Here is a 27,397-nt window from a genome sequence, read left to right on the forward strand (position 1 = left end):
TTAAGACTCTTATGATCACTAAAAACCTCAAACTTGACTCCATACAAATAATGTCTCCAAGTCTTAAGGGCAAAAACTACTGCAGCCAATTCTAAATCATGAGTTGGATAATTTTCCTCATAAGGTCTCAATTGTCTTGATGAATAAGCTACAACTTTTCCTTCTTGCATTAAGACACATCACAATCCCTTCCTAGATGCATCATTATAAATCTCAAATTTTTCTAATGGATCAGGGATTATTAAAATTCGTGCAGATGTCAACTTATTCTTCAAATCTTGAAAATAATCTTCATATTCTTGTGTCCAAACAAAGGGATTCCTTTTCTAGTTAACCTAGTTAAAGGTAACACTAGTTGTGGGAATCCCTTAATAAATCTTCTATAATATCCTGCCAATCCTAGGAAACTCCTGATCTCAGTGATAGTCTTAGGTCTCTCCCAGTGTATTACAGCCTCAGTTTTACTATGATCAACTCTCACTCCTTCTTTTGAAATAACATGCCCTAAGAACTTAACTTCTTCCATCCAAAATTCACATTTTGAAAGTTTGGCCTACAATTGCTTATCTTTCAAATTTTGTAAAACTATTCTTAAATGTTCCTTATAATCCTCTTTATTTCTAGAATATATTAAAATATCATTTATAAATACCACTACAAATTGATCTAGGTAAGGTCTAAAAATTCTATTCATATAATCCATAAATACTGCTAGAGCATTTGTCAATCCAAAAGGCATCACTAGATACTCATAATGTCCCTAGTCCTAAAGGTTGTCTTTGGAATATCTTCAGTCTTAAATTTGATCTGGTGATATCCTGACCTTAAATCAATTTTAGAAAACACTGTGGCTCCTCTCAACTGATCTAAAAGGTCATCTATCCGAGGCAAAGGATATTTATTTTTAATGGTGACTTTGCTTAGTTGCCTATAATCCACACACAACCTCGTACTTCCATCTTTTTTCTTGACAAAGAGCACTGGTGCTCCTCAAGGTGACACACTTTGATAGAAGTTCCTCTAATTGTTTTTTTAGTTCAACAAGCTTTATAGGTGACATCCTATAGGGTGCAATAGAAATTGACCCTACTCCAGGTATTAGGTCAATGGAGAATTCAATTTCTCTGTTTGGGGGCAAACCTTGAATTTCATCAGAAAAAACCTCCGAGTATTCAGAGACAATAGGGACACTGGCTGTATCAGATTTAACCTTTGCTTCTAAAAGATTAAAGAGAACATATCCTTGTGCTCTATCTAACAAACTCTTCCTAAGTTGGGAAGTTGACAAGAATAAAGATTCACTGGAAAGTTCTGACTCTTTTGTGAAAATTATACTTTTATTATGACAATCAATGACCACACAATTAGCAGACAACCAATTCATACCAAGAATCACATCTATATCAATCATAGGCAAACAAACTAAATCTAGCTCAAACAATTTCCCTTCTAGTTGAAAATGACAATTTCTACTGACATGAGATGTGATTATCTTTTCTCCAGTAGGAAGAAAGATTTCAAGATAAGAAGGTAAAATGAAGATTGGTAATTTTAACTTTTGAGCATAAGATAAGGATATAAAAGAATGAGTAGCCCCAGAATCAAAAAGTACAGTTATAAAAGAATCTTGTATTAAGCCCGTACCTTGAACCAGGTTTGAAGCTTGAGCCGCTTCCTGATCACTTGGGGTGAAAACTCTTCCTCTTGTTGTAGGTTGGTTTGATGAATTCTGACCTTGATTTTGAGGACAATTCCTCAACATATGTCCAGGCTTCCCACACTTAAAGCACACACCTCTTTCTGCCGAGCATTCTCCAGCGTGATTTTTCTTGCATTTCGGACATACCTGAATCTGGAAATTCATCTGACCCGCATTCTTCTTCCCTCCATTGCTAGTAAAATTATTTCTCGAGTTTTGCGCCCGTGGAAACCTTCCTTTGTTGTTGTCATCATTCCTTCTCCGATTTGAGGCTCTGTCTTTCTCTCTTGCATCCTCAGGCTCCTTCATACTTGCTTCAATATCTCTGCACCTGTTTATTAATGATGAAAAATTCCTGATTTGGTGTCCTCATGCTTTTTAGTTCAAGTTTTAGTCCAGATTCAAATTTAGTTGTCAACCATTCCTCATTAGGTTGATTTTGTACATAGTTAGAATATCTAGACCGTTCTTCAAATTTTGTCACATATTCTCCAATGGTCATGTTTCCTTGTTTCAGTTCAAGGAATTCTATTTCTTTTATGTTTCTTACACTTTGAGGAAAATATTTTTCCAAAAAGGCATCTTTAAAGATTGTCCAAGTAAGTAATCTATGTTTCTTGACTTTGGAAATATATTTTGGTATTTGTCCACCAATGCTCTGCTTCTCTAATCAATAAGTATGTGGCAAAGTTTACACGATGAGTATTAGGACAGTCCATTACCAGGAATATTTTCTCAAGTTCTTTCACCCATTCCATGGCTGCCTCAAGGTTATAATCTCCACGAAAAGTGGAAGTTTATGCTTACGGAATTCAGTGAGTCCTTTATAATCAGAATTAAGTCCTCCCTGAGTATTTGCAGTTCTAGGTCTACTTTCACTTTCAGAATTATGGGTGTGATTTTTGGTTGCACAATCCTCCCTAAGCTCCTGAATAATTTGCTGATTAGTCACAGTTTGTTCTCTATGAGCTTCTGTCACTTGGGTAAATGCATCTGTTACTGGGTTAACTTATGGTTCAGAAGTTGAAGAAGATATATGCCTTGTATTTGTCATAGATCTACATATATTGTTTTGTGATAGTGAGTTGATCGGGCTCATTAAAGTAACTCAAAATATGCATGATCTATGACAAAATAATAAGCAACTATAATAGTTTAGGTCTTTTATTTACCTGAACCGCTACTCTGATACCATAAAATGTTACATACTTTATAACTGACTAGGATAGAAGATATCACATCAATTCTTAAGTGAAATTCTAACGCAGCAAATATGGAATAAGGCATATGACAAAATATTCTTAATCTTTAATTATACAGAAGTCAAGTTCACTATTACATCAGAAATACATCATAATCTAGACTGAAAAGAAACATTTTCTTTCTATTAATTTGCTCCACTGGACTCCATATAGTCTTCAAAGTCTTTAGCCATAGAGCTTTATTCTACTCCAAAACTACATATATTGGTATGTTTACTCTGGAAAGGTTAGCATAAAAATAAACACACGTGAGATAAATCTCAGCAATATTGGGGTTTTCGAACTATAACCGATCCAGCCGCTTAAGTGGAGAATATCATTCTCACAGAATAAAATTTATAATAAGAAAATAATATCATATACAATAAATATAAGCCCAACCTTTGTGGGTTCTTCATTCAGTCATACCCAAACCTTTGTGGGATCTACCCAAACTTTGTGGGTTCTAGATACATATATAGGAACGTGTAATCTTTAACTGAAATGACTAATGCTCAATTCCGGAGCGCCCAAACTCTACGGGTTCTGTATGTGAAATGTTCTGTGCGGCGGAGCTCAAGCCATGATAAGACGTCCTTTACCCTATAACCATTCTGATCCCCTTGTGAGCCAGTCACATCAGAATCATTCAGTAAAAAATTACATATTCCATTAGTATTCAATTGGTACCAAAGAAATTCTTTAATTTTTATAATCTTGATTCACAATTATTCTCATATCCACTATAAGTAAATTCATCAAATTAACAAAGCCAAATATAGAAAATACAGTAAAAGAGTAGACAAAATTCATAAAATAATTTTGGTAGAGTAACGACATATTCACAACTTTTAAAGAAATAACTCAAAAATATTAACTTTAAACATAACATAGATAACAACAAAATCAACATAGCTTTATAAAATATCTAAAAATCAACTTTAAAAATAAAGGAGAGAATGAGTTGCTTACTCCCAATATTACCTTCCCTTTTCTTTTTCTTCTTTCTTTCTCTTTCTCTTCCCCTTCCTCTCTCTCTCTCTCTCTCTCTCTTTCTCTTGTCTTCTTTCCTTCTCTTTCTCTTTCTCTCTTAGCCTTAAGTTTCTAAGGGGGGTTTATATAGTTTTCAAAAAGAAAATGTAATCATTACTTTATATAAAAATTTAAGGAATCTAATCATTACCTTTATAAATATATGAGGAATCTTAATCATTACGTCTATAAATATCTAAGATATTTTATCAAAATATCTAAGATATTCTATATTTTATTTATTATATATATATATATATATATATATATATATTAAAATATTACAATTTTGCTTCAAATTATTGTAACTCAATTTTGGTGTGACACTTAAGCTTGATAAAATTATTAATGAAATGAGCAAAGAGGGAGTTACACCATGCGTAGTTGAACATTTAGTCGTTCGATAAATATATATTTGATCGATTTAAAGTGTGTTTGAAGTTGATTTTGTTCAAAAATATATTTACTAAACATGATTTTAGGTTTAAAACTTTTCATTTGAAAATTAATTTAAATAAAATCAATATTTTATTGCTATTTTAATTTAAGAGTATATTTACAAAAAGGATAAGAATTTAATATTGACATAATTAATATAATATTTCTTTTCAAGTTTTTATAACAAATTTTTGCTGTTTTTATTTCATTAACAAAATATTAATTTTTATTAACTAAAGAAGACACAAAAATTATTTTTTGGTAAAACAGTATTTTTAAAAAAAAAAAAAATTAAGAGAAAAATGTGTGTCATTTTAAATTACACAAATTGAGTAATTTCATAGACAAAAGAGATGATGTTCATATCTTTATTTTATGTTTAGTGAGACTCACACCTTTGTGTCTATTATGGACATAACAAATGTCCACATTATAGAAGGCCCAAATATGACTAACGACTAAGAAGAATTAAGGAAATATTCCTTAATTATACTAATCTCACTACAATAGCAACACATCAACAATTAGATTCCCAATACTCCTAAGAGGCTCGAAAGTCCACTCCTGCTAGGTAACTCATCTATAAATAAGGGGTTAAGTCAATAAGGTACATATACCTTCAACCTTGTCTCTTAGCTTGTCAATGTGCACACACCTCACCCTTTGGCTATGTCGTTTATATTATAGTGCATAATCATCCGTTGATCTCTAGGGTATCTCCCTCATAAGTACCTGAGAGAGGGCAAACAAATATAATATTAACATATCAATCTATGATTGGACATCTTGATCTATCAGATCAATAATAGTGTCTTTGAAATGACACAACCTATGTCATTTGAAATGACATACACTTTTTCCAAAAATTAACATATGTAAGAGATGTGCTAAAAAAAGTATCAACTATATTTAAGGGAAATATTAATCTCATACTGTAGGAGGCTAATATTTCATGTTATAGAGACAAAATATGTGAGACTCATTCTTTTAAAATAAATAAATGAGCCTGATATACTTTATCTCTATGAGCTGTTTGGTAGGAGACTTTGTTTTAAATAGCTAAGCAAATCCGATGGTGATTTGAAGATGACACGTTTGTAGAAGATAAAAAAAAAAAAATAGATAGAAAAGTTGGTTGCCTAGGCAACATAATTTATGTGAAAAATTGCAATCAACGTACTGTGCTTGATGACGATATTGTACGTGGTAATTCCTATTTGCCTAGTAAAGAAAAAATTTAAGTTGAAAACTTAATTAATTTTTTTAGTAATATTTCATCTTATCAAACAATTTTTTTTAACTTTATCAGTAAATTTACTTTCGTACCATTTCTCCACAAATTATATTTATCTGATTAAAATTTCTTTCTGCTCTACTAAATCCCCTAATAGATTTTATGGATGGCCCTACTTTATTTATTTATTTTTTGAGTGGGACACTGTCCGGTGTGGGTAATGTCATAATTGTATAGTGAAGACACATTATTCATGATTGAAAACTAAGCCCAAAGCCCGAGCCCGAGCCCGAGGGTTTAGGGAATATAATAGAGAAGGTACTGACAGTAACACAAACAGAGGAAATTAGGGTTTCGTTTTGCACTTGCGGCCGTCTTCAGCAGGTTGAAGAAGAGACATGGCGGTCGGCAAGAACAAGAGGATCTCGAAGGGCAAGAAGGGTGGCAAGAAGAAGGCGTTAGTTCTCATTCTCTTCCCTTCCAAAGTTTCAATTTTTGCATTCTCTTATTTGACTCTGCATTCTTCTTATATCAATCTACAGTGCCGATCCTTTTTCCAAAAAGGACTGGTATGAGATAAAAGCACCTTCTCTCTTCCAAGTCAAGAACGTGGGCAAGACCCTCGTCACACGTACTCAGGGAACTAAGGTAATTTTTTCTCTCAATCCAGAACCTCATAAAATTTGAAAACAGGTTTTCTTTTATATTGTGGGTCGTGAATTTTTTTTTACATATAGATTGGTTATGGTTTAAAATTTTGAGATCTGGGTAAATTGTTGAATGATGATTTGAGTTGGATCTACTTCTATTAGCATAAATGTCTGATAGCGTTCTGTGTGTAGACTTAATTTCTCTTGGTTGGTTGCATTTCATGGAGTACTTTTTTTTTTTTTTTTTGAAGAATGGAAGAATGTATTTGGATGTTCGCAATTTGATATTATTTTTTTATACTCCTTTTTGTCCTTTTTTTTTTACACTTTTCTTTTTGCATTGTAGCTTAATAATAAATTCTTAGATGACCATTGCCTTATAATTTGTTTATGTTCTGTGGTCTACTTATTTTATTGACTTCATTATTTTGTTGAGTATAGTTCAGAATGCTTGTTTTTCGTTTATTACTATACATGATTTGGTGTGAATGCAATTTAAGTCACTGAGACTTGTGCTTGCTTAAATAGACGATGACATGATGGCTGTTTTAATAACAGATTGCTTCTGAAGGATTAAAACACCGAGTGTTTGAGGTCTCATTGGCTGATCTTCAAGGGGATGAAGATCATTCCTTTAAGAAAATTCGGTTGAGAGCTGAAGATGTCCAGGGCAAAAATGTCCTGACCAATTTCTGGGTATGATGGTGGCTGAGCTTCACTTGTTTGCAATCTTGTCTTGCATTATCATAATCTAATGAGAATTATAATTTATAGGGAATGGACTTCACTACGGACAAGTTGAGATCATTGGTGCGGAAGTGGCAAACTTTAATTGAAGCTCATGTAGATGTCAAAACCACAGATGGTTATACATTGCGGATGTTTTGCATTGGATTTACCAAGAGGCGTAGTAACCAGGTTAAGAGGACCTGTTATGCCCAATCAAGCCAGATTAGACAGGTAAATTTGGTTTGTTTTCAATCTATTTTTAATATGCAAGCATATATTTTAATATTCTTTATGTTAACTGGATCATGTTTGTAATTGTATTTCTCGTTTATTGAAGTACCGAAGATATAATAAAAGAAATTTGAAGGGTGTGAACTTAGTGACGTCATTAATTTTATATGTTGGCTTTTGGTTTTTTTTTTTTCTCATTGCTTCGCCCCAAAATATCCACCAATTTCTTGGATTTGCATCTTAACGTGGCAATTTAAAAATGATTTTTGCCTTTTTTTTTTAGGTTTTCCCTGTTCTTTTATTGTTTTATCTTTTACTCTATTTTTTTGTGTGTATGTGTGTGTGAGGAGGGGGAGGGGATTATTGCATAACTAATATTGTAAATTACACCTTTATGTTTTCAGATCCGTAGGAAAATGAGGGAGATAATGACCAACCAGGCAACATCCTGTGATCTGAAAGAGTTGGTTCGTAAGTTCTTCCCTGAGTCGATTGGGAAAGAGATCGAAAAGGCCACAAGTTCAATTTACCCGTTACAAAATGTGTTCATTCGAAAAGTTAAGATCCTCAAAGCTCCTAAGTTTGATCTTGGCAAACTAATGGAGGTATGTTTTTTTATTCAAAATTTACCTTCTGTTTGTCGTTTTGTTCACTTAAGTTCTGAAAGTTTTTTTAGTGTGTTCATGATTTTTGATTACCATTGTTAATTAATGAATTCTTTGGAATGGAATGATTTTTCAAAGAATTTCTTAGTTGGAAGGAATACTTCGAGTTTTGATGCTGATCAGTAGACTGGTTATGATGCTTTTGTGTTTGATCCTTTTAGGTCCATGGTGACATTGCTGAAGATATTGGTACAAAGGTGGACAGACCGGCGGATGAAACAATGGCCGAGGCAGCCACTGAAGTTGTTGGAGCTTGATCCAATTCATTATGCATCTTTGTTTGTTATTTTGTATTACCGTTGTTTTTTATTTATCAGTTTTGTTGACATTGAGAAACAGAATTTTGCTTGGAATCTAAAATTGGATTTTTGCTTTGTCTATTTTAAAGTATTAGCACAATCCAAGAAGAACGTCGTGAAGACCCGACATATTCTTGTCTTGTTGGCCTGTTGCATTTTTTTATGTGGTAGGAAGACAAGAATTGGTGCAATCATTTGGATATTATATATATTCCTGAGGCGGAGAGTTGGGAAGAGTGACCATTTTGTCACACTTGGCGAAAAAATTTACGAGACTGCTACGCCAACAGTAAATTTTGTCAAAATGTCACGCGGTATATTTCGTTACACTGTGTAGCGAATTTTTGCTGACTGTGCAGCCTAACATGGCATATTTCGCTACATTGTGTAGCGAATTACTTGCAAACATATTTAGCTACATAGTGTAGCGAAATATACCGCGTGACATTTTGGTATAATTTACTGATGGTGTGGCAGTTTGATAATTTTTTTTGCTAAGCGTAGCAAAATCGTCACTGTTCTCGAGAGTTGTGTTACTTTCGTGATTTTCGAGTTGAACAAATTCTACCAGTAACCTCCCTGTAATCTTAATTCTTGCACTCGATGCTAGCTTGCAGGAGTATTCAAGCAAGAAAGGGGAATAAAGGATAGGAAGGCTACTGTCTGCCATGGTTGACTTGGAAATAATAGGCTTCAGAACTAGTTGTCATGTTAATTTATTTTTATCTAGTTGACATGTTCTTATTCCAAGTTCATCTTGGTTTGATGGCCCGGCGTTGCTCCGCCAATGCATGATCGCACCTCTGCCAATGCACCGTATGCTTGGTAGAACTGCTCAACTAATTTCATGAGTTCATGGCGCATCGTATGGTCCGTTCTGTCCTACTTGCGAATGAATCTGCATCCTCTTAATTGAGCAAATCACAGAAATTGCAGGCACTTAATAAAGTATTTCATGATAAGCATGTATTCATGTTGGCATGCTTTGATTCGGTATTTTTATTTTAATTTCACAAACCGGAATTTTACAAGCACATTTAATCTTGTATCTGATTTATTGGTATGGACTTCCACTATTTTTTTTGTTTAAAAAAAAGGATAGGATATTGTGACACCCAAGTTATGTGACACCCAGTCAATCTCACCGTTAGATCGTTTATGTTGATCCAACAATTATATTTATTTCTATCTTTGTATGGTCATGATTTCCCAAATTTAAAGTGAAAACATTAAATGTGGGAAATCATAACCACACAAAGGTAGAAATAAATATAAAATATTAAATTTGGGAAATCATGACCATACAAAGATGGAAATAAATATAACCGTTGGATCAACATAAGCGATCTAACGGTGAGATTGACTGGGTGTCACATGGGTGTAACATAACTTAGGTGTCACAATATCCTATCCCTAAAAACAATTATAAAAAGTTAAGAACAATATTCATAAATGAATACTCATTAATTCTAAGCTTGAGTCTCAATTTCCATCATTAATTTAACATAATGGATTTCAATTTCATGATAATGTTGGCATGCAAGCAACAACAAACGAAATTTTATTCCAACCAGGTAGTTGATGGCTCACAATATTAGAAGAGTGATGATCTCAAATATAGGGATGATGATTTGGATTCACTGGACATGAATACTTAACACCAACACAACATGAATTCATTTTCATATCCAAATCTTCGGCACAAATATGACGCTTTTGTTTTAAGGGTTGACATAATACGAATGAGCCACCAACTTAAATATGTGTAATTGACACATATACGACTCTGTTTAATATGTGAGTTGACGCGACATGATTAAATTGTATACTATAATTTTCTTTCAACAATTAAGATATAAAACTCCATATTTACCCAACATCTCCATAACAATAATAATATTCACATATAATTCAATACAAACCATCATAAACTATCCAAAACTAAAATAATAAAGTCAGTAATTAGAATTATTGAACAATTGAAAAATTAATTTTATAAGCAGAATCATTTCTTGAAATTTGAGCAGACATCTCTTCCATGGTATCTTCGGTCAATTTCTCCAAAGCTATCTTTCTATGAGGGACAAATTTGATTAACGGAGATGCCAAAACAGCGGAAAGAATCTCAGTGTGTTCGATCTTTTCACTATCATGATAGCTCATTTGGCGCATAGGGACCGAGCATGTGGAGTGAAAACATATATTCGATCTTTTCCAATATCATCTTTTGAAAAGTTTTAAAACCTTAATTCTAGACTCGCCGCCCTGAACTTCAGATTAGTCTATAAAGAACCTATAAAATTAAAGGGGGATAATCTAAAAAAAGAAAGAAAAAGAAAGAAAGAACCTCAAAAGTTTTTACAAAAAAATGTTAAGAACAACTAATAATGGATAACATACCAAATACCAAAAGATAGAGAGGAAATTGAAAAAATTGAAAAGAACGACATCTAGTGACAGAACAACTACTGTATTCCAAAAAATTGAAAAGAACGACATTTAAAAACTAAAACATGAACATTATGTTTGAAGAGAGGAAATTTTACCTGAATAAAAGGTTGTAAAGTTACAAAGTAACCAGCTTGAGCTTTTCCAATGAGAAATTGTCACTACCCAGAAACATTATCGAATTGTGTGTGAGAGATCTTGAAGTAAAAACATGGTGAAAAAAAAGAAAAAGAAAAACCCAAACCTGCAAATCTTGTGGAAGAGAAACTAAAGGATGACAAACTCCTAAATATACTCTGAATCTTATATCAAAATAGCAGAAGTTACAAAACAGAGAAGAGTGGCACGAAAGTTGAAACTAAAAAGAAAGAGCCCTAATCGAACTGTAAGGAAGTGTGAAATCTGGATGGTATAGGCCTATAGGGTTACTTTTCATTTTAAATATGCAATTTTGAAATCGTGGGTCATTTTTGGGTTTACAGGTTGACCCACGACTCAGACTCAATTTTTTTTATGTTATATTTTGTCAACTCAAACACAACACGAACAGTAATACTGGTCGACCTGAACATAAAAATTGTGTCACATACACAGGTCGAGGCACAAATCTGTCACCCCTACACAAACAGACATTATGAAAATGGCTGAGAAAATTTGATTTCGGCACTAAAAAGTATATTATGAACCAAGGATAGATTGGATAGGATCAGCCAAAGGATGCTATAATGAAATTTGGACATGCTAAGCTTGCGAGATAAGAAGACAATCTACTGAAGCAAAATTTACAAAATTATTAGATTAGGCAATACGGGGTTGAGTATGTCAAACTATGAAGCTACATACCTTTAGTCTTTTAAAACCCTTCAAACATAGTAATTAATATCCTAAGAAATGTGATAATATGATATGATTCATAGGCAAAACATACTATATTGTATATTTTTTAATTATTTTTTTATATGTTCATATATCTTACGGTTCAATATGTTCACGGTATAAAAAATATGTTCACTATATATCTTACGGTTCAATATGAGAAGTTTTGCTCTTTCTGCAGTCGTCAGCAGGTTTTGAAGAAGAAGAAGAAGAGGCATGGCTGTTGGCAAGAACAAGAAGATCTCGAAGGGTGGCAAGAAGAAGGCGTTAGTTTCCATTCTCTTCACTTCCAAAGTTTTGATTTTTGCATTCTCTTATTTGACTCGGCGTTCTTCTTATATCAATCTACAGCGCCGATCCCTTTGCCAAGAAGCTGTGGTTTGACATCAAAGCCCCTTCTGTCTTCCGAGTCAAGAACGTGGGCAAGACCCTCGTCACTCGTACTCAGGGCACCAAGGTAAATTTTTCTCTCAATCCAGAACCTCATGAAATTTAAAAACATGTCTTCTTTTATATTCTGGGTCATGATTTTTTTTTTACATATAGATTGGATATGGTTTAAAGTTAAATGGTTGAATGATTTTGGAGTTTGATTTACATCTATTAGCATAAATGTCTGATAGCGTTCTGTGTATAGACTTAATTTCTCTTTGTTGGCTACATTTCATGGAATAACTTTTTTTGTTTTGAAGAATTGAAGGATGTATTTGGATGTTCGCAATTTGATATTATTTTTTTATACTTTTATTTTTGTCCTTTTTTTTTATACTTTTATTTTTGTCATGTAGCTAAATATTAAAAGCTTAGATGACCATTGCTATTAGTATATATTTGCCTTATAATTTGCTTATGTTCTGTGATCTACTTATTTTACTGGCTTCATTATTGTGTTGGGTATGGTTCAGAGTGTATGTTTTTCGTTTATTACTACAAATAATTTGGGGTACAAGCAATTTAAATCGCTGAGACTTGTGCTTGCTTAAATAGACGATGACATGATGGCTATTTTAAATAACAGATTGCTTCTGAAGGATTAAAACACCGAGTGTTTTAGGTCTCATTGGCTGATCTTCAAGGGGATGAAGATCATTCTTTTAAGAAAATTCGGTTGAGAGCTGAAGATGTCCAGGGCAGAAATGTCCTGACCAATTTCTGGGTATGATGGTGGCCGAGCTTCAATTGTTTGCAATCTTGTCTTGCGTGATCATAATCTAATGAGAATTATAATTTATAGGGAATGGACTTCACGACGGACAAGTTGAGATCATTGGTGAGGAAATGGCAAACATTGATCGAAACTAATGTGGATGTCAAAACCACAGATGGTTATACGCTGCGGATGTTTTGCATTGGATTTACTAAGAGGCGTAGTAACCAGGTGAAGAGGACCTGTTATGCCCAATCAAGCCAGATTAGACAGGTATGTTCACTGCATCATTGTTAACTGTTGACATGCAAAAATTGGTTTTTTTCAATCTATTTTTTAATATGCAAGTAAACTTTTAAATATTCATTATGTTAACTGGATCATGTTTGTAATTGCTTTTCTCATTTATTGAACTACCGAAGATATAATATCAGAAATTTAAAGGGTGTGAGCTAAGTGATATCATTACTTGTTATTTGTTTACTTTTGGTGTTGTATTCTCTTTGCTTTGCCCCGAAATTTCCTCCAAGTTCTTGGATATGCCTTCGGAACATGACAATGGCAACATGGTTTTTGCCTTTGGTTATGTTTTCTCTGTTCTCATGTTGTTTTTTCTTTTATTTTCTTCTTTTTGTGGTTATGAGGAGTGGGAAGTGAGTAATGCATGTCGAATAATATTAATACACTGTATTTTCAGATCCGTAGGAAAATGAGAGAGATTATGACTAATCAGGCAACATCCTGTGATCTGAAAGAATTGGTACTTAAGTTCTTCCCTGAGATGATTGGGAATGAAATTGAAAAGGCGACCAGTAGCATCTACCCGCTACAAAATGTGTTCATTCGTAAAGTTAAGATCCTAAAAGCTCCTAAGTATGATCTTGGGAAACTGATGGAGGTATGTCTTTTTTATTCAAAAATCTTCTTTCCCTATGCTTTTATGTTCTCATAAGTAATGAAAGATTTTTCAATGTGTTCATGATTTTTGTTGACCATAACGAATCCTTTATAATGGAATTACTATCCAAGGAATTTCTTAAGTGGAAATATTTTATTTTTGCAAGCAGAGTTTTGATGCTGATCAGTTGACTGATATTGGTACAAAGGCGGACAGACCTGTGGATGAAACAATGGCCGAGGGAGCTGCTGAAGTTGGAGCTTGATCCAATTCATAATGCATTCTTGTTTTTTTTATTTATAAGGGCTACTGTTTCTTTTTATTTATCAGTTTTGTGGATATTGAGAATCAGAATTTTGCTTGCAATCTAAACTTGGATTTTTGGTTTGTCAAATTTTAAGTATTGGTCCAATTCAAGAATCATCAAGTCATGAAGACCCGAAATTTTCTTGTATTGTTCGCCCGTCGCATGCTTTTATTCTTAAGAAAACAAGAATTTGTGCAATCTTTTGCTTATTATATATCCTTGAGGTCTTTGTTTTTGGTCCTTGTAAGTTCATTCATGCTGATTGCTCTGACGATGTTGGTACAATGGTAGTTGGAGAGAAAGAGATGATTAAGGGAGTGAGGGAGAGAATTAGGAGGAGAGACGAATAGAGAAAGGAGAATTTTGGAGAATAATTATATTTTACTATATATAATAAAATTTATGATGGGGATATAATAACTTGACCAATTATCCAAATTCTTCGGCACCAGACCAATCTTGAATATATATATTTTTGTTGGTATAATAGTCATCATAGTCAAATTCAATTCAAACATTAATTCCAAATGAAACATAATGATAATTGAGAAACATCCTCGAAACAAACAAATCAAACATGGGGATCGGTTAAAAGAACACTGAACATGACCATATCTCTGCTTTTTCCCTTTATGAACAGATACTTCCTGAGAACTCCTTCCCTTTGGAAACCAGCCTTGTCGAGCACTCTCTGAGAGCCAACATTTTCCACATCAACAAGAGCTTCAAGCCTCTCCAAGTATGGCAACTCACTGAATGCAGCCTTAACCACTTGTTTCACAACCTGCGTGGCAATACCTTTACCCCAGTATTTGGAACCCAGAACATAGCCAAGTTCTGCGGATTTGTTCCTGGATATATCATGGGCTGAATATGAGGACAGAGAAGCACACCCAATAGCACGATCGTTAAGGCATATTGCCCTGCACCATAGAAACTTGCTTGCTATATTTTCAATGAAGTTAATGCCATCTTCTTTGCTGGTGTAAGGTTCCCAAGAGCAAAACTTGGCGACCTTTTCATCGGTGCTCCACACCATGAGATCATCAAGGTCAGAAAGATTTAAGGGTCGAAGAGAGATTTGGGTCAGATCAAGATCAACGCTCTCTTCTTTGGAAGAAATAGCAGTACCCTCCATCACAGTTGCTAATTGATTTGGATGCATATGTAAGTGACAGTGTTGATGAGGTTGTAAGTTTTGGCCTATTTATTAAGTCATGGAAAAAGAAAAAACTAGCCATATAAAGGAACTTGCATGGAACTTCAGGGATTGGAAGGGGCTGCTGTTTGCCATGTTTGACTTTGAATTGATGGGATTCAAAAATAGCCACTCATCTCCAGAGGCAAATTATTTTTTTTTTTATCTAGCTGTCGTGTTAAAAGTTTGTCCTTATTTTACAATATTTTTTTTTTTATAAACTCTTACAAACTACACTATCTTTTTTCGGGAGAACACTAATTTCACTATATTCTTCCGAGAAAAGATAATGTAATTTGTAAAAATTTATCAAAAAAATTTATAAACGGATCATTTCCTTATTCTTAATGATAATTTAATTTAATTTAATTCATTTCAATAAATATTATTATTCTAATAGAAAATTTATAATTATTCTTATTTAACTCATTTATCATAATCAGTTAATAAATTTTATTTTATCTAATATTTATTACTTAAACTTTTGTAATATATAATTGTTATTGTATTTAGCTAAATATATGAAAAAATTATTATTTATAATAAAATATTTTTTAACTCATGTATTTCTAGAGTGATCATGATTATTTTTTTCCCCTGATAAATTCTTGGTTTAAAGAGTTATTTTTATTTCTTTCAGCTAAAAAAACATGGAGATACTTTTAGACTAAAGGTTATCCCCTAAAGATATGCGAGTGAGTTGATTTTTAAATTTTTTTTGACGTAAATTTATTTTTTATAATATAAAATAATAATTAATGTTAAAATAAAATTAATGTTTATTCAATATAAAAAAAAAAATTGAGTACAAACTTGATCTCCCATATATATTTGGATTTCGGAGCACTAATTTAAGTGATTAGTGGACTCTTTTATTAACACACAACATAAGTCAGTAAAACTGAAAAACAACAGGAAATAAATTTTCCAGTACACGTTCCAAAATGAAGGACAACACAGAGTGCAAACTAATTGCAGGGAGAGTTTTATTAACTGGTATAGTGCCATTCTTCATGTCATACAATACAATTCTTTTGGAAGCTAAAACATACAGAGAGATGTCAAAGAAGTTGCTGTGCCTATGATCAAACAAGTCAAACTGATAATCTCTTATTGCTGGTGATAAAGCTCCAACTTTAGTAGCTAAACTAAGAATTGATACGCTAGTTGTAGAAACATCCCAAATGAAGTAAGTACTTACAACATACTGTCTCTAAATTTGTGACTTAGTCCTCATTAGTTGAAGGCCTTGAAGATCCACAAAGACAAACTTTACTGCGCCTTTGGTTATTTTTCTTCCCAATGCGAATGAAGTCCCTCAACAACACACCAGTTGGACGAGATAATCTGTTTTTTCTTTTGTTGTTCTTCTCATTGACCAATTTGAACAAAACATATTGGATGTTCTGCACCTCGAACTGCAACCTTCCTATCAGTTCAGAACCCTTTTCCAACTCCATTGAAGATAAGGTGCTTTCTTCAATACCCTTTTTCAGTTGATCATTAATATCTACTTGTTGCATGACAGCTTCCTCAACTTCTTCTATATGTATCTTCACTGTTTCATATTCAATATCATTTCTCTTCTTGCTTTTCTTCTTTGTTTCTGGTTTCTTTTTCAAACCTTGCAGAGTCATTTTAAGAATGGCCAATTTCTGAGCATCTGAGGCAAGTCTCTCCAACATCTTCCTCTTGCCATCTTCAGTTGTCTCTTTTACAGTTTTCCACAACTCAAGCTTGTCAACCCCCAATTCCTTCTCCACCTCTAATTCTGAACATTTTTTTGAATTGTCTGAGTGATGACATGTAATAGCATCCTCTGTTGGAGCAGAACCTTGATTATTTGCTTCACTAATCTCAGGCATATGATCCAGTGGAATATCTTTCATCAATAACCTGTTTTCAGATTTTGTTCTCCATGCATTGAGGTCACGTGTACTGTCGTCCTTAATTTCCATCACCAATTTTCTATTGTCAATTTCTAGATATGTGGCAACTTCCAAATTTGAATCTTCAGTAACTTTTGTCAGAGTTCCTATTTCAACATTAGAAGTCAGGCTTTCCTCCTTGAGAGGTCTTTCAATTTCTTCCATCAGTACCTTTTCAACTGCTCTAATCCTTGTCTGCATGCTCAGTAAATCTGAAACCCCATCTGGTATCAACTTACTTTCATTTTCTCTTAAACCCTGATATCTATTTTCTTGTAGACATTTCTCAATCACTACATCCTGCACAAACATTCATGATAGACATGCATGAGTAGAAAATATACGTGAATGTATCCCAAAAAAAAATAAAAAATAAAAATACACGCGAACTGAATAAGCTGTTTTGACAAGAGAAAAGGAAGAGAAAACCAGAAGTACACAACATTGAGTTAAAATACAATGCTACCTTCTTTTCTCCGTTGTCTACAACAGAAGTTTTATTGGTCCAAAGAAGGGAAGTGTGCTCTAGAGATGCAAACTCCTCTTTCAAAGAGATAATGGCCGGAATAAATGCAGATAAGTGCCCGTTCAGCCCTCCAATTTCACTTTCCAATAAATTGATTCTTTCTGTCATCTGTTCAATCACCAAGCATTTTGCAGCACTTTCATAATCAAGTCTCTTGCAAACTCCAGTAAGCTCAGTAACCTTACTTGTCAATAGTGCTTCACTAATGGATGAAATCTGAAGATCAAAATAGAATGCAGCAGCTTCAGCCTCCCAGAGTTCGCATTCATTTTTTTTATCCAGGAACTCTAAACTCAGTGTTTCTTCCCTAGCCCTGTGTTGTTCAACTTCATGAAGTAATAATCTCATCTCAGACTGAAAACTTCTCTTCGCTTCATGTAGGTTTTCCATTTCCTTTTTATGATTCATGCAGTTTTCGGATAGTTCAAGAACCTGCCTGTCTAGATTTTCTTTGATAAGCCTTGATTCTTCTTGTTCCATCTTCAATTCCTCAATACATCTGCCGAACTCTACAGTTGAAGTCTCTGCAGCCTTTAGCCTTTTCTCTGTGTCTAGCAGCTCCGCTTCTTTCTTCTTGAGAAGATTCTCTGAGTTTTCAAACTGATGACTCAAATGGCAATTTGCATTTTTGGCTTCCTGCAGCTCGTTGTCCATCGCTTCAATTGTGTCTTTCAGATAAACATTCTCTGCTTCTTTCACCTTAAATTTCTTCCTTAACAAACCAAGTTCCTGGTTGAGGTCACTATTTGAACGACTGAGATGTTCAGAAAGGACTTTTTGTTCAATGACTCCCACAGTGAGAAAGCTCTCATAAACCAAACTAAGGTTTCTTAGAGCTAGTACCTCATGGAGGATTACACTGTTCTCATCTTCAGCAGCGGACATTGCATCTTTGAGGTCCAAAACACTCCTCAGCAATGAATTTTTCTCCTCAAGAACCTTACTATTTTCTTCCTGAAACACTTGGTTTGTTCTCCGCAAATCTAACAACTCGCCATGCAGAGCCACCAATTTGGACTTTGATGTATTCTCTTTTTCTTCTCCAATGGCCACTTCTGCACTCAGTTGCCTGTTCTTCTCCAGAAGTTCAACTTTATCTTTCTGCAACAATACATTCAGCTCTCTCATTTTCTCGTACTCTTGCTGCATGATCTTTTTCTCTGACTCCATCCTTTCTCCCTCAGATTGGTGTTGCCAAAGTGAAGTTAGGAGGACAGAATTCTCTACAATCAGCTGCTGCTTCTCCTCTTGGCTTTTCACAAGAGAACTTTTCAAGCCCTCAATGTTGTCCAACATATGGGATATTGGTATTTCGTCTTGCTTGATTCTTTTGTCATGCCCACCATCTAGATCAATCTGAAGAGCCCCACACACTTGATGAATACCCATTTTAAACTTTCCAATTTCATGTAACAAAAACTCTTCTTCTATCAGTTGCATTAGATTTTCACTCTCCAACTCAGAGATAACTTTATCAGAAAGTTTTGATGCCTCAACAAGCTTTTCACATTCAATTAACAAGGCCAAGTTCTTCAGCTCCAAATCTTCTATACAACTATGCAATATGAACAACTCGACTTGAGCATTTACAGCTTTGTCAAGTTCTTCTTCAAATTCTATCTTCCCCAACCACCGTTCTTCCTGTAGTACATGAACAAGATTCTCCAAATTGGCCAGTCGGGCTTCACTCGAGTGTTTATGATTAGCATGCTCTTCTTTATGCACCAAAATTGAAGCACGGAGTTCTTCTACTTGATTATTTGTGCTTTCTTTGTCCTTCTCCACTTCACCATTTTTTTCTTCTAATTTTGCAAATCTCCCTTCCAGGTTACTTAGTTTCGCCTCAACACTCTCCAACTGAGACACAAGGATTCTTCTTTCATTTACAAGATTGTACTTCTCATCATTTAGCAACTTACAGTGTTCTTCCAAACTACTTGATTTATCCTTCAAACATTCAAGATCAACCTTCGCATCATAGAGGGACTTCTCCAGCAAAGTATTCTTCTCCATTAGTTTCTGCATACTTTCAGTGATAATTTGTAACTGTGAAAGTAGAATTGACTTCTCATCAACAAGGATGGATTTTTCTTCTCGGAGAACTTGGCAGGAATCTTGAAATTTCTTCACTGTTGCTCTTAATTCATCTATCTCAACATTCAATCTTGACAAGGAGAATTCCATGAAGGCATTTTCTATCAAAAGTTCATCCATGTCCTTTGACTTTTCCCGAAGAGTTTCTTTCTCATTGCGTTCCATTTTGCAGACCTCCTTCAGCTTTGAGTTCTCATTTTGTAAATCTTTCATAGATGCTGCCAAAAATTTAGGATTCAAACCTAAAGTCTGTAGTTGTTGTAGCATAGCCTGATATCTATTATTTAAGTGCTGGATATCATCCTTAATTTGATGAGCTTCCTGCTGGAGGGCATCACTTTCTTGGGCGTTTACAACAAATTCTCGTTCAAGTTTGTCTTTGAGCTCCTTCAATTTAGAGATTTCCATTTGCTGTTTTTTCAATGACCTAGCTGAAGAGAAGTTAAATTCATTCGGAGTCCTGTTTTCTTCCACAATATCTTGCATTTCTTGCTTAAAATCTTGTTTGGAAAGCTCTAAATCCTTCAACAGCCGAAGCCCGCATTTAAGCTCCAAAGCAAGACTTCTTTGCTCCTGTTGTGATTGAGAGTACAACTTTTGCAGAATCTGTAGAATGGATTCAATTTGAAGAAAATGAGAATGCTCTTCATGCATCAGAGTCTGTAGCCTCTCTATCTCAGTATGCTTTTCTAAGAGTGCTTGATCTTTCATAGCTATCTTCTGCACTAGATTTTCAGCCTCTAACCGAAGAGAATGATTTGATTTCTGCAACGTATCACAATGTTTTTCAGCACTCTTAAGTTTGTCCAGCCCTTCCTCAATTTGTCTTTTTAGTTGCACTGAATTTTCTTGGGCATGCAAAAGTTCATTCTCCATTTTAGATATTTTCTCCAAGCACTGATGGTAATGGACAGCTATAGATTCTTTTTCTTCATTCACTTCAGCAAGATTTTTCCTCAGTGCTTTAACTTCCATTTCTGCTCTTTCAATTTGCTCATGTAATATCCTTGAATTCTCCTCAGCAAGGGTTATCTTAGCCTCCAAAACCGAAATCTTTTCAAGACACTTCTTATATTGAAGAAGACCAGCATCCTTCTCAGCTTCCAATCTGATAAGTTCTTGCTTGATATTTTTGGCTTCAGTTTCTGCCTTAACAGCTCTCTCATCAAGTCCCTTCATATCCAGCTGGGCCAGAGATAACATGGTCTCCAGTCTAGCTATACTTTCTAGACATTGATTATACCGAACTAGACCAGCATCTTTCTCAACTTTTAGCTCTGCCAGGGCTTCCTTCAATATTTTACTTTCAATTTCAGCTTTACTTGCTCGTTCATCAAGGCCTCCAGCATCTTTTTGTGCCTTGTTAAGATCTCTTTCCATTTCGGATAACTTCTCCAAACTCTTCTGATACTGAAGAAAGATAGCATCCTTGTCAGATTGCATTTTGGCCAGGGCTTTCCTTAAGATTTGAACTTCACTTTCTGCTCTCCCTGAATGCTCAGACTCGGGATAGTTCTGAGCTAACACATTCTGATTTAGACTCTTTCTGCTTCGGCCACCGTGTGGTTCTTCTGAACTGCTTTCATTCTTTTTTGACATATTGCATATTGATGAAATTCCAAATGCCTCTTTCAGTAGGTCATCTGGCTCCAAGGATGCATAGATTGTGTGTGATTCAGCATCAGGGCCTGAAGAACCACAGAGTGAATCGTCAGTCACCGTGTAATGTGCTTGGTTGGGAAATACTTCTGCCATGGTTTTATGGGCCCTGCGTAGCTCCACCATTGCATGATCATACCTCTCTGCCAATGCACGGTATGCTCGGTAGAACTCCTCTACTAATTTCATGAGTTCTGGGCGCTTCTTATAGTACATTTCTGCCCTCCTTGCAAATGAATCTGCATCCTCTTCAATGAGCTTGATCATTGCTTTGACTTTGGCATCTATGTCTGTATGAACAAAATAACATCAGTTAAAATTTATTGGACTAAAGAACAGAAGATGGAAACAAATCAGCCATAGTTTCCCTAATTACTCGCACTTATATATGATAGCATCTTTCACAGGTTATAACAACTGGATTTATCATTTATAAGATCTTTGGCAACAGCTTTTACATATATTTTCTTAGATGTCAACTGCAGAAAACAGATTTTGTGTATCTTCGAATGCCAATTTAATGCTACACACGAACGGTGAGTCTAAGAACTTATAAAGGTAGAAGTGGTTCAACCATAATTGGTCTTTTGAGTGATTGTGTTTAGAATTGGCACCATAGGCACCCCATCAAAAGGAAATCTTTTCAAATGCCATTTCCATACTTTTGTCTTTTTATATAGCGAACATGTAAACACTCAAACAACGAAATTGCAGACACACTTAGTATTACATAGTCTTTCATGATAAGCATTAAGCATATATTCATATTCACATGCTTCAACTCAGTATTATCATTTCAATTTCACAAAAGTAAGATTTATAAGCACATTTAATCTCATATCCGATCGGGACTTGCACTTCCTTTATATTTTTAAAAACAACTTTCAATAAAGTTAAGAACCATATTCATAAATGGATCCTTGTCAATTCTAAGCTTGAGTCTCAATCTCCATCATTAATTCAACGTAGTGAATTTCAAATTCATGATTATGTTGGCATCCAAGTAACAACATTCAATGTAAATATATTATTCCTACCAATTAGTTGATGGCTCACACTTCATGTTAGAAGATTGATGATCTCAAATAGACATTTTGAAAATGGCAGAGGAAATTTGATTTCGGCACTAGAAAAGATACAATGAACCGAGGATAGATTGGAAAGGATCCAGGAAAGATGCTGTAATGAAATTTGGTCATGCTAAGCTTGCGAGACAGAAAGACAATCTAGTAAAAAATTATTAGATTTGGCAATACGGGGCTGCATATGTCAAACTATGAGGTTGCATACATTTAATCTTTCAAAACCCACCAAATAAGTAACACCTAGAAAGCAGACACCACGAATAATCTGGTTGTGGTGAAAAGACTAACAGCAAGCTTCAGAACCCTGGGGCATTCACAGGTGAACTGTAAGCCAAGATAATAACTCATTTTGAAGCCAACAGATTAACTGGAAGTCAGTCATTTATATGATTTACCATGAAAACTGTTACAACACTGGAGTAGCTTAAGCTTCTAAAATATTTACACTAGTCCCTGACATCCAAGCAGACATTGACATGAAATACTGCGCTGATTCTGCTATTGTAGCATCGTTGTTATGGCAGCAAATTTAACAATAGTAGACATGTACATATAGAGTAAAAGGACACACCTGCAAGGTTTTCCTGAAGCCATTTTGAATTGATTGGGCTAATGCGGCTATCCCACCACCAAGAATATGAGAGCCTGGACTCAGAATGTGACAAGGTTGCCATAACTCCAGAGAAGAACAACAGCGCAGCTGGTATTGATTTGGCTAGGGCCTGATATTGTTGGATCCAGGAAAGACTATAATAAGACTAGATTCCCACTACTAGTGTTGTTCTAATTCGAGACTTTTCAGGTCTGTTTTGCCATTTCTTGTACCTATCATCAAATAAATGTATACCATCATGAAAAGTCCAACTCAAGGCTTAATGTATAAAAAGTTATAGACTCTTTTCAACACATGTTGTATTACCTGCCAAATTGGACACAGCTCCAGTTTATCAGTGTAGGAACTTCTTTGTTTCAGCTGTTCAGACAATATGACACTGCCAGACATAAAGGAACAAGAGAGTTAAAAAAAAAGTTACGTCTTTTTGTACCAAAAAAAAGGTCTTTAAACTACAGGACCAGAGAATAACATGAAACATCAAATACGAAATAGAAGCGAAGCGACCATCCTCCATCATGATGAATTTACATCAGATACAGACCTCAAAATGCAAAACAAGGTTCCAAAGTCCAAGCACAGCCAGAAAATACATATTCTTTGTTGCTTACATTTTGTATGGATGGTATTAACTTAATGGAGAAAATTGCCCTCAAGCAACAACGATTTCTATGATCAAACAATAGATCCTGAAGGTGAGCAGAAGAAAAAATAATAATAACGATAACGCAGAAAATGACCAACAAAATTATTAGAGCAGACGAAATATGCCAATGAATGTTGGTAGGATCCGATGCAAAATGATTATTGATCATGAAGGGTTACAGAAGAAGAGAAAAGTATACAAAAAGACTGCAGGCACGGAAAAGCAAAGAGACAGACATCAAAAGGAACAAAAGGCAGTGATCATGAGCAAAACGATTGATGACCTCAGCAAAAGCCGAACCTTGAAATAACTACATGAGATCAAGTACTTACCAAGTGAATGACCTTGATATTCAAGTTAACAATGATCAACTACAACTTAACGGAGCCCAGTACTATCAAACTAAGCAAATGGGTATCGAGAAAACCACAAAAAGCATCGTGCTTTGAACAAGTTTGGATCCACACACCCCGGAATCATGGAATCCGACAATGGGATCCTCATCAGCAGCTGCAAAAAATTGAAATTTTACCCCATTTTCTGTGTCTCAAAGACACAAAGTGGCAATGTTTTGTCACTGTTTTTGAGGTGGGACATTGGCAATAAATTCTGGGGTGTCGGCTCTGACACTGTATGACTCACCAACTATAAAAAGGACAACAGACGCAGACTGAACAAGGAAAAGAATGAGTTGTTCTGGTTTTGATAATTCTTTTGTTTAAGAGACATTATGATATGGAAAAACTATTTTCGATATTATATAAGATAAAAAAATTTCCTACACAATTTTAAATAACTGTATTATTTTTTATTTTTTTATTTTTTTCAAGTGATGAAACTCACAAATTTATCTATATGACATGAGATAACTTATCTGCTTTAACATGATATTAATAAAATCCTTATGATATATGTACTTAAAAAAAAAAAAGACATTATTATATTAATAACGTTACAGTATCCTCCAAGGAAGGGATGCGTGTAAATGCATAGTAACCAGAGTCCCTCATTCCAACAACATTAACGGGGTCCAAAATCATGATTATGTTTAATCACCTTGATTAATTTGTGGATATTAATATTACAACAATCGTATTCGTCAGGTTTTTGCGTTCTTTCATTACATAATTCATTCATAGTTAGTTTGAAAATGTGGAGAGTTATTACTTCTTTAGGGAAGGAAAGGGAAGTAGTACCCATATTTGGCAATTTCTTTTCTCACTCGTGTTTCTCGCTTCTTCTTCTTCAACCTCTGGCATCAAATGATTTTTATTTAAAAGAAAAGCACAAATTTCAAAAGCTAAATTATAGTTATATAATTTTCTTCACATTGATTGTAAAGCTCATTATCTTAGGCTTCGAAAAGATAGTTACTTTTTTTAATAAATTTTCTAATGATATGCAAATATAATATTGTTAAATTTAAATTAATTATATTTGTTCCAAAAATAAATACTTATTTTCAATCATTGATTGAGTGTCCTTAACTGGAAAGATATATATTAAAAGACAGAGTGGTTGAAAGTATAAAACAAATATTAATTTATAACTACTGTTTAAAGCATCTTAAAGATATTATTAAATTTATAGCAACAAATACAATCTTTGTTTTTCTCGTGTTCAATTTAGAAGCAATCATAGGTTGCTTTCAGGTTCATCTAATTTTCCTTTTTGACAGATGCTTATACAAAACCGACAATATGTGGAGGTATTGGAGGAAAGGAGGTATCAAATGTCAAGTTTATAATTTAATTATGAAGTTCCATGTTTTTTTATATATATTCCTCTCTTTTTTTTGGAAATTTTTATATATATTCCTTTCCACCTTGCAAATAGAATGACAATAATTGGAATAAAGTGGGATGCTAAAGCCAAAGGCCGTGGTGGTGGAACAGTTTGTCTTTTGTAAAGTACAATGCATTAAACAAAATGTAAATCATTTAATACTTGTCTTCAAAATATACATCACAAATAATTCTCTGACTTCAAGATATAAAATACGTTTCTGCTTGCGTATTATTAGTTTAAGATTCTTTACTTGACTAGTAATATTATCATGCATGATGAAAGTCAAGGTATTTGGTTAGAAAGCGAAGTTGTCCCACCATATAATTAATGATTCACAGTAGCAAACAAAAGGAAATATTTATGGTGACGGGTCACTTGGGCAGTGGTGATGCCAAACTTGCCCTTACTGATTACTGAGATTTGGTAGAGGAAAAAACCACAAAAATAAAATACAGTAAAAAAAAAAAATAGGTATCCCTTACTTATATATGTGTTAAGATTATTATTTTTAGGGAGAAGTTATATTTATAATATCTTTTATTTTATAATTTTTTATAATTGTTTTTATGGTTGTTCGATTAAAATTAAATTAAGAATTTTAATGTAATATTATTTTATAACCGGTGATTTGATTTTGATCCTATAAACATAAAAATTATTATAAGAAAAAAAAGTTGTAAGTAGGGCCAGTAAAACGGGCTTGCCCTGGCGGGATGATCCAACTCGTTGAGTCGAGTTTTTTGGTTTTTTTTTTAATGTAAAACAGGTTTGAATCGGTGGGCCAACTCGCCCCACCCGTCAAATCAGAAATAGTAAACTGAGTTTTTCAGCGTACTCTTAAAAGCAGAACGGGATGGGATGACTCATTTTTTAGGAGGATGAGCTGTCCGCTTTGTCACCTCTCTTTTTTTTGGATAAAAGGAAAATAAAACAACGAGAAGCAAAGGCCGAAGCCTAATGAACTACACGGATCATCTAAGGAGAGGTAACCCCTTGGATGTCCTTCCTAACAACCTCCATGCAGGGAGGTGGAACACTCCTAAGGATATGTAAATCCCAATCTACGTGAGAAGCCAACGACGCTAAGACATCTGCTACTGTATTCTCTTCTTTGTGAACGTGAGATAGTCTAACCTTCCAATTTCGGTTCAGCATGCTACGAATTCTACTGCATTCCCGCTTTGTCACCTCTAATACTTGTAACTGTAACCTCCTTTTTTTTTAAGTGAATTTTCATGTTTATGAAATACATTTCTACGATCAAACTAGATTTAAGTATGTTAATAAATAAATAAAGTATTAGTTTATAATAGTTTACTCCAAACAATTCGGTGTGTAAAATGAGAGATGTTAAACTTACAATCAATTAAATTTATCATCTCATATTATCTCTCTTAACTCTCGAATAAAATCAAATCAACGGTTATTATTTGATATAAATTTTCTTTATCTCTTGATTCACTTCCTCTGCTCTATCTTTCTTTCAACTTCCTCTTTCCGGCATGCTTTCTTGACCATTATCTAATATTTATAAATAAAAAAATGGTAAGAAGTGGTAAACTTGGTCGATTGGTAAATATTACATTTTCCAGGTAAATTATAGATTCAAATTTAACAAGTTTTAATGGGTCAATATTTTTCGTTTTTCAACATTACTTTCGGTTTCTCGATCTCCTATTCAGCACTACTTTTATTAACTATTAGTTATTTACATTTTTGTATAAAAACAACTAGAAAATAGGCACACACTAAACATGAGCATATATATTTAAAAAATAATGAAAATATGAGTTTTTCAACGACAAAATATTTATAATTTTAAAAGTTACAAATGGAATAATCAAGATTAAAAAAAAGGATAAAAATCAGTGGTGTTAAATTATCAAAACTGAATTACATTTTAGAACCTGACTGTTTTACTCGTGTTGTTATAAACATTTGAAAGAAATTTGTTTTTAAGGAAAAT

The 27,397-nt window shown here is 34.0% G+C and overlaps 4 protein-coding genes and 1 pseudogene across 4 annotated transcripts; 2 read left to right on the forward strand and 3 right to left on the reverse strand.

Moving 5' to 3' along the window:
* Positions 1-928: 928 nt before the first annotated feature.
* Positions 929-2,008, reverse strand: LOC133299215 (uncharacterized). Its single transcript, XM_061498652.1, has one exon. The coding sequence runs from the start codon at positions 2,006-2,008 to the stop codon at positions 929-931; it is 1,080 nt and encodes a 359-aa protein (XP_061354636.1).
* Positions 2,009-5,949: 3,941 nt separating this feature from the next.
* On the forward strand, positions 5,950-8,373 carry LOC133299033 (small ribosomal subunit protein eS1-like). The gene is made up of 6 exons (XM_061498427.1): positions 5,950-6,101; positions 6,187-6,292; positions 6,853-6,990; positions 7,069-7,254; positions 7,659-7,859; positions 8,081-8,373. The coding sequence occupies exons 1-6, from the start codon at positions 6,043-6,045 to the stop codon at positions 8,174-8,176; spliced, it is 786 nt and encodes a 261-aa protein (XP_061354411.1). The 5' UTR covers positions 5,950-6,042; the 3' UTR covers positions 8,177-8,373.
* A 2,941-nt stretch (positions 8,374-11,314) lies between these two features.
* On the forward strand, positions 11,315-13,893 carry LOC133299060 (small ribosomal subunit protein eS1y-like; annotated as a pseudogene).
* A 383-nt stretch (positions 13,894-14,276) lies between these two features.
* LOC133299043 (uncharacterized) lies at positions 14,277-15,102 on the reverse strand. Its single transcript, XM_061498445.1, has one exon. It carries the CDS (start codon positions 15,057-15,059, stop codon positions 14,466-14,468), a length of 594 nt encoding a protein of 197 aa, XP_061354429.1. The 5' UTR covers positions 15,060-15,102; the 3' UTR covers positions 14,277-14,465.
* Positions 15,103-16,101: 999 nt separating this feature from the next.
* On the reverse strand, positions 16,102-24,132 carry LOC133299042 (protein NETWORKED 1A-like). The gene is made up of 7 exons (XM_061498444.1): positions 23,976-24,132; positions 23,304-23,376; positions 22,956-23,209; positions 21,200-21,589; positions 18,204-21,130; positions 17,487-18,119; positions 16,102-17,320 (listed from the first exon to the last, which is right to left on the reverse strand). The coding sequence occupies exons 3-7, from the start codon at positions 23,056-23,058 to the stop codon at positions 16,319-16,321; spliced, it is 5,055 nt and encodes a 1,684-aa protein (XP_061354428.1). The 5' UTR covers positions 23,059-23,209; positions 23,304-23,376; positions 23,976-24,132; the 3' UTR covers positions 16,102-16,318.
* Between the last annotated feature and the right edge of the window lie 3,265 nt (positions 24,133-27,397).

This window comes from Gastrolobium bilobum, unplaced genomic scaffold (genome assembly GCF_033153095.1).
Source record: "Gastrolobium bilobum isolate Gb01-03AN ecotype WA unplaced genomic scaffold, APGP_CSIRO_Gbil_v1 utg500, whole genome shotgun sequence".
Classification (NCBI taxonomy): domain Eukaryota; kingdom Viridiplantae; phylum Streptophyta; class Magnoliopsida; order Fabales; family Fabaceae; genus Gastrolobium; species Gastrolobium bilobum.

Excerpts from the sequence above, each read along its gene's own strand:
- LOC133299215 (XM_061498652.1), bottom strand. The coding sequence starts at position 2,008 with ATGAAGGAGCCTGAGGATGCAAGAGAGAAAGACAGAGCCTCAAATCGG.
- LOC133299033 (XM_061498427.1), top strand. The coding sequence starts at position 6,043 with ATGGCGGTCGGCAAGAACAAGAGGATCTCGAAGGGCAAGAAGGGTGGC. Across the intron at positions 6,991-7,068 it reads ATGTCCTGACCAATTTCTGG|GGAATGGACTTCACTACGGA; the intron begins GTATGATGGTGG and ends TATAATTTATAG. Across the intron at positions 7,860-8,080 it reads ATCTTGGCAAACTAATGGAG|GTCCATGGTGACATTGCTGA; the intron begins GTATGTTTTTTT and ends TGATCCTTTTAG.
- LOC133299042 (XM_061498444.1), bottom strand. The coding sequence starts at position 23,058 with ATGGCAACCTTGTCACATTCTGAGTCCAGGCTCTCATATTCTTGGTGG. Across the intron at positions 21,590-22,955 it reads GCTTCAGGAAAACCTTGCAG|ACATAGATGCCAAAGTCAAA; the intron begins GTGTGTCCTTTT and ends TTGTTCATACAG. Across the intron at positions 21,131-21,199 it reads CAGTTCAGAAGAACCACACG|GGAGAGCAGAAAGTGAAGTT; the intron begins GTGGCCGAAGCA and ends CTGAGCATTCAG.
- LOC133299043 (XM_061498445.1), bottom strand. The coding sequence starts at position 15,059 with ATGCATCCAAATCAATTAGCAACTGTGATGGAGGGTACTGCTATTTCT.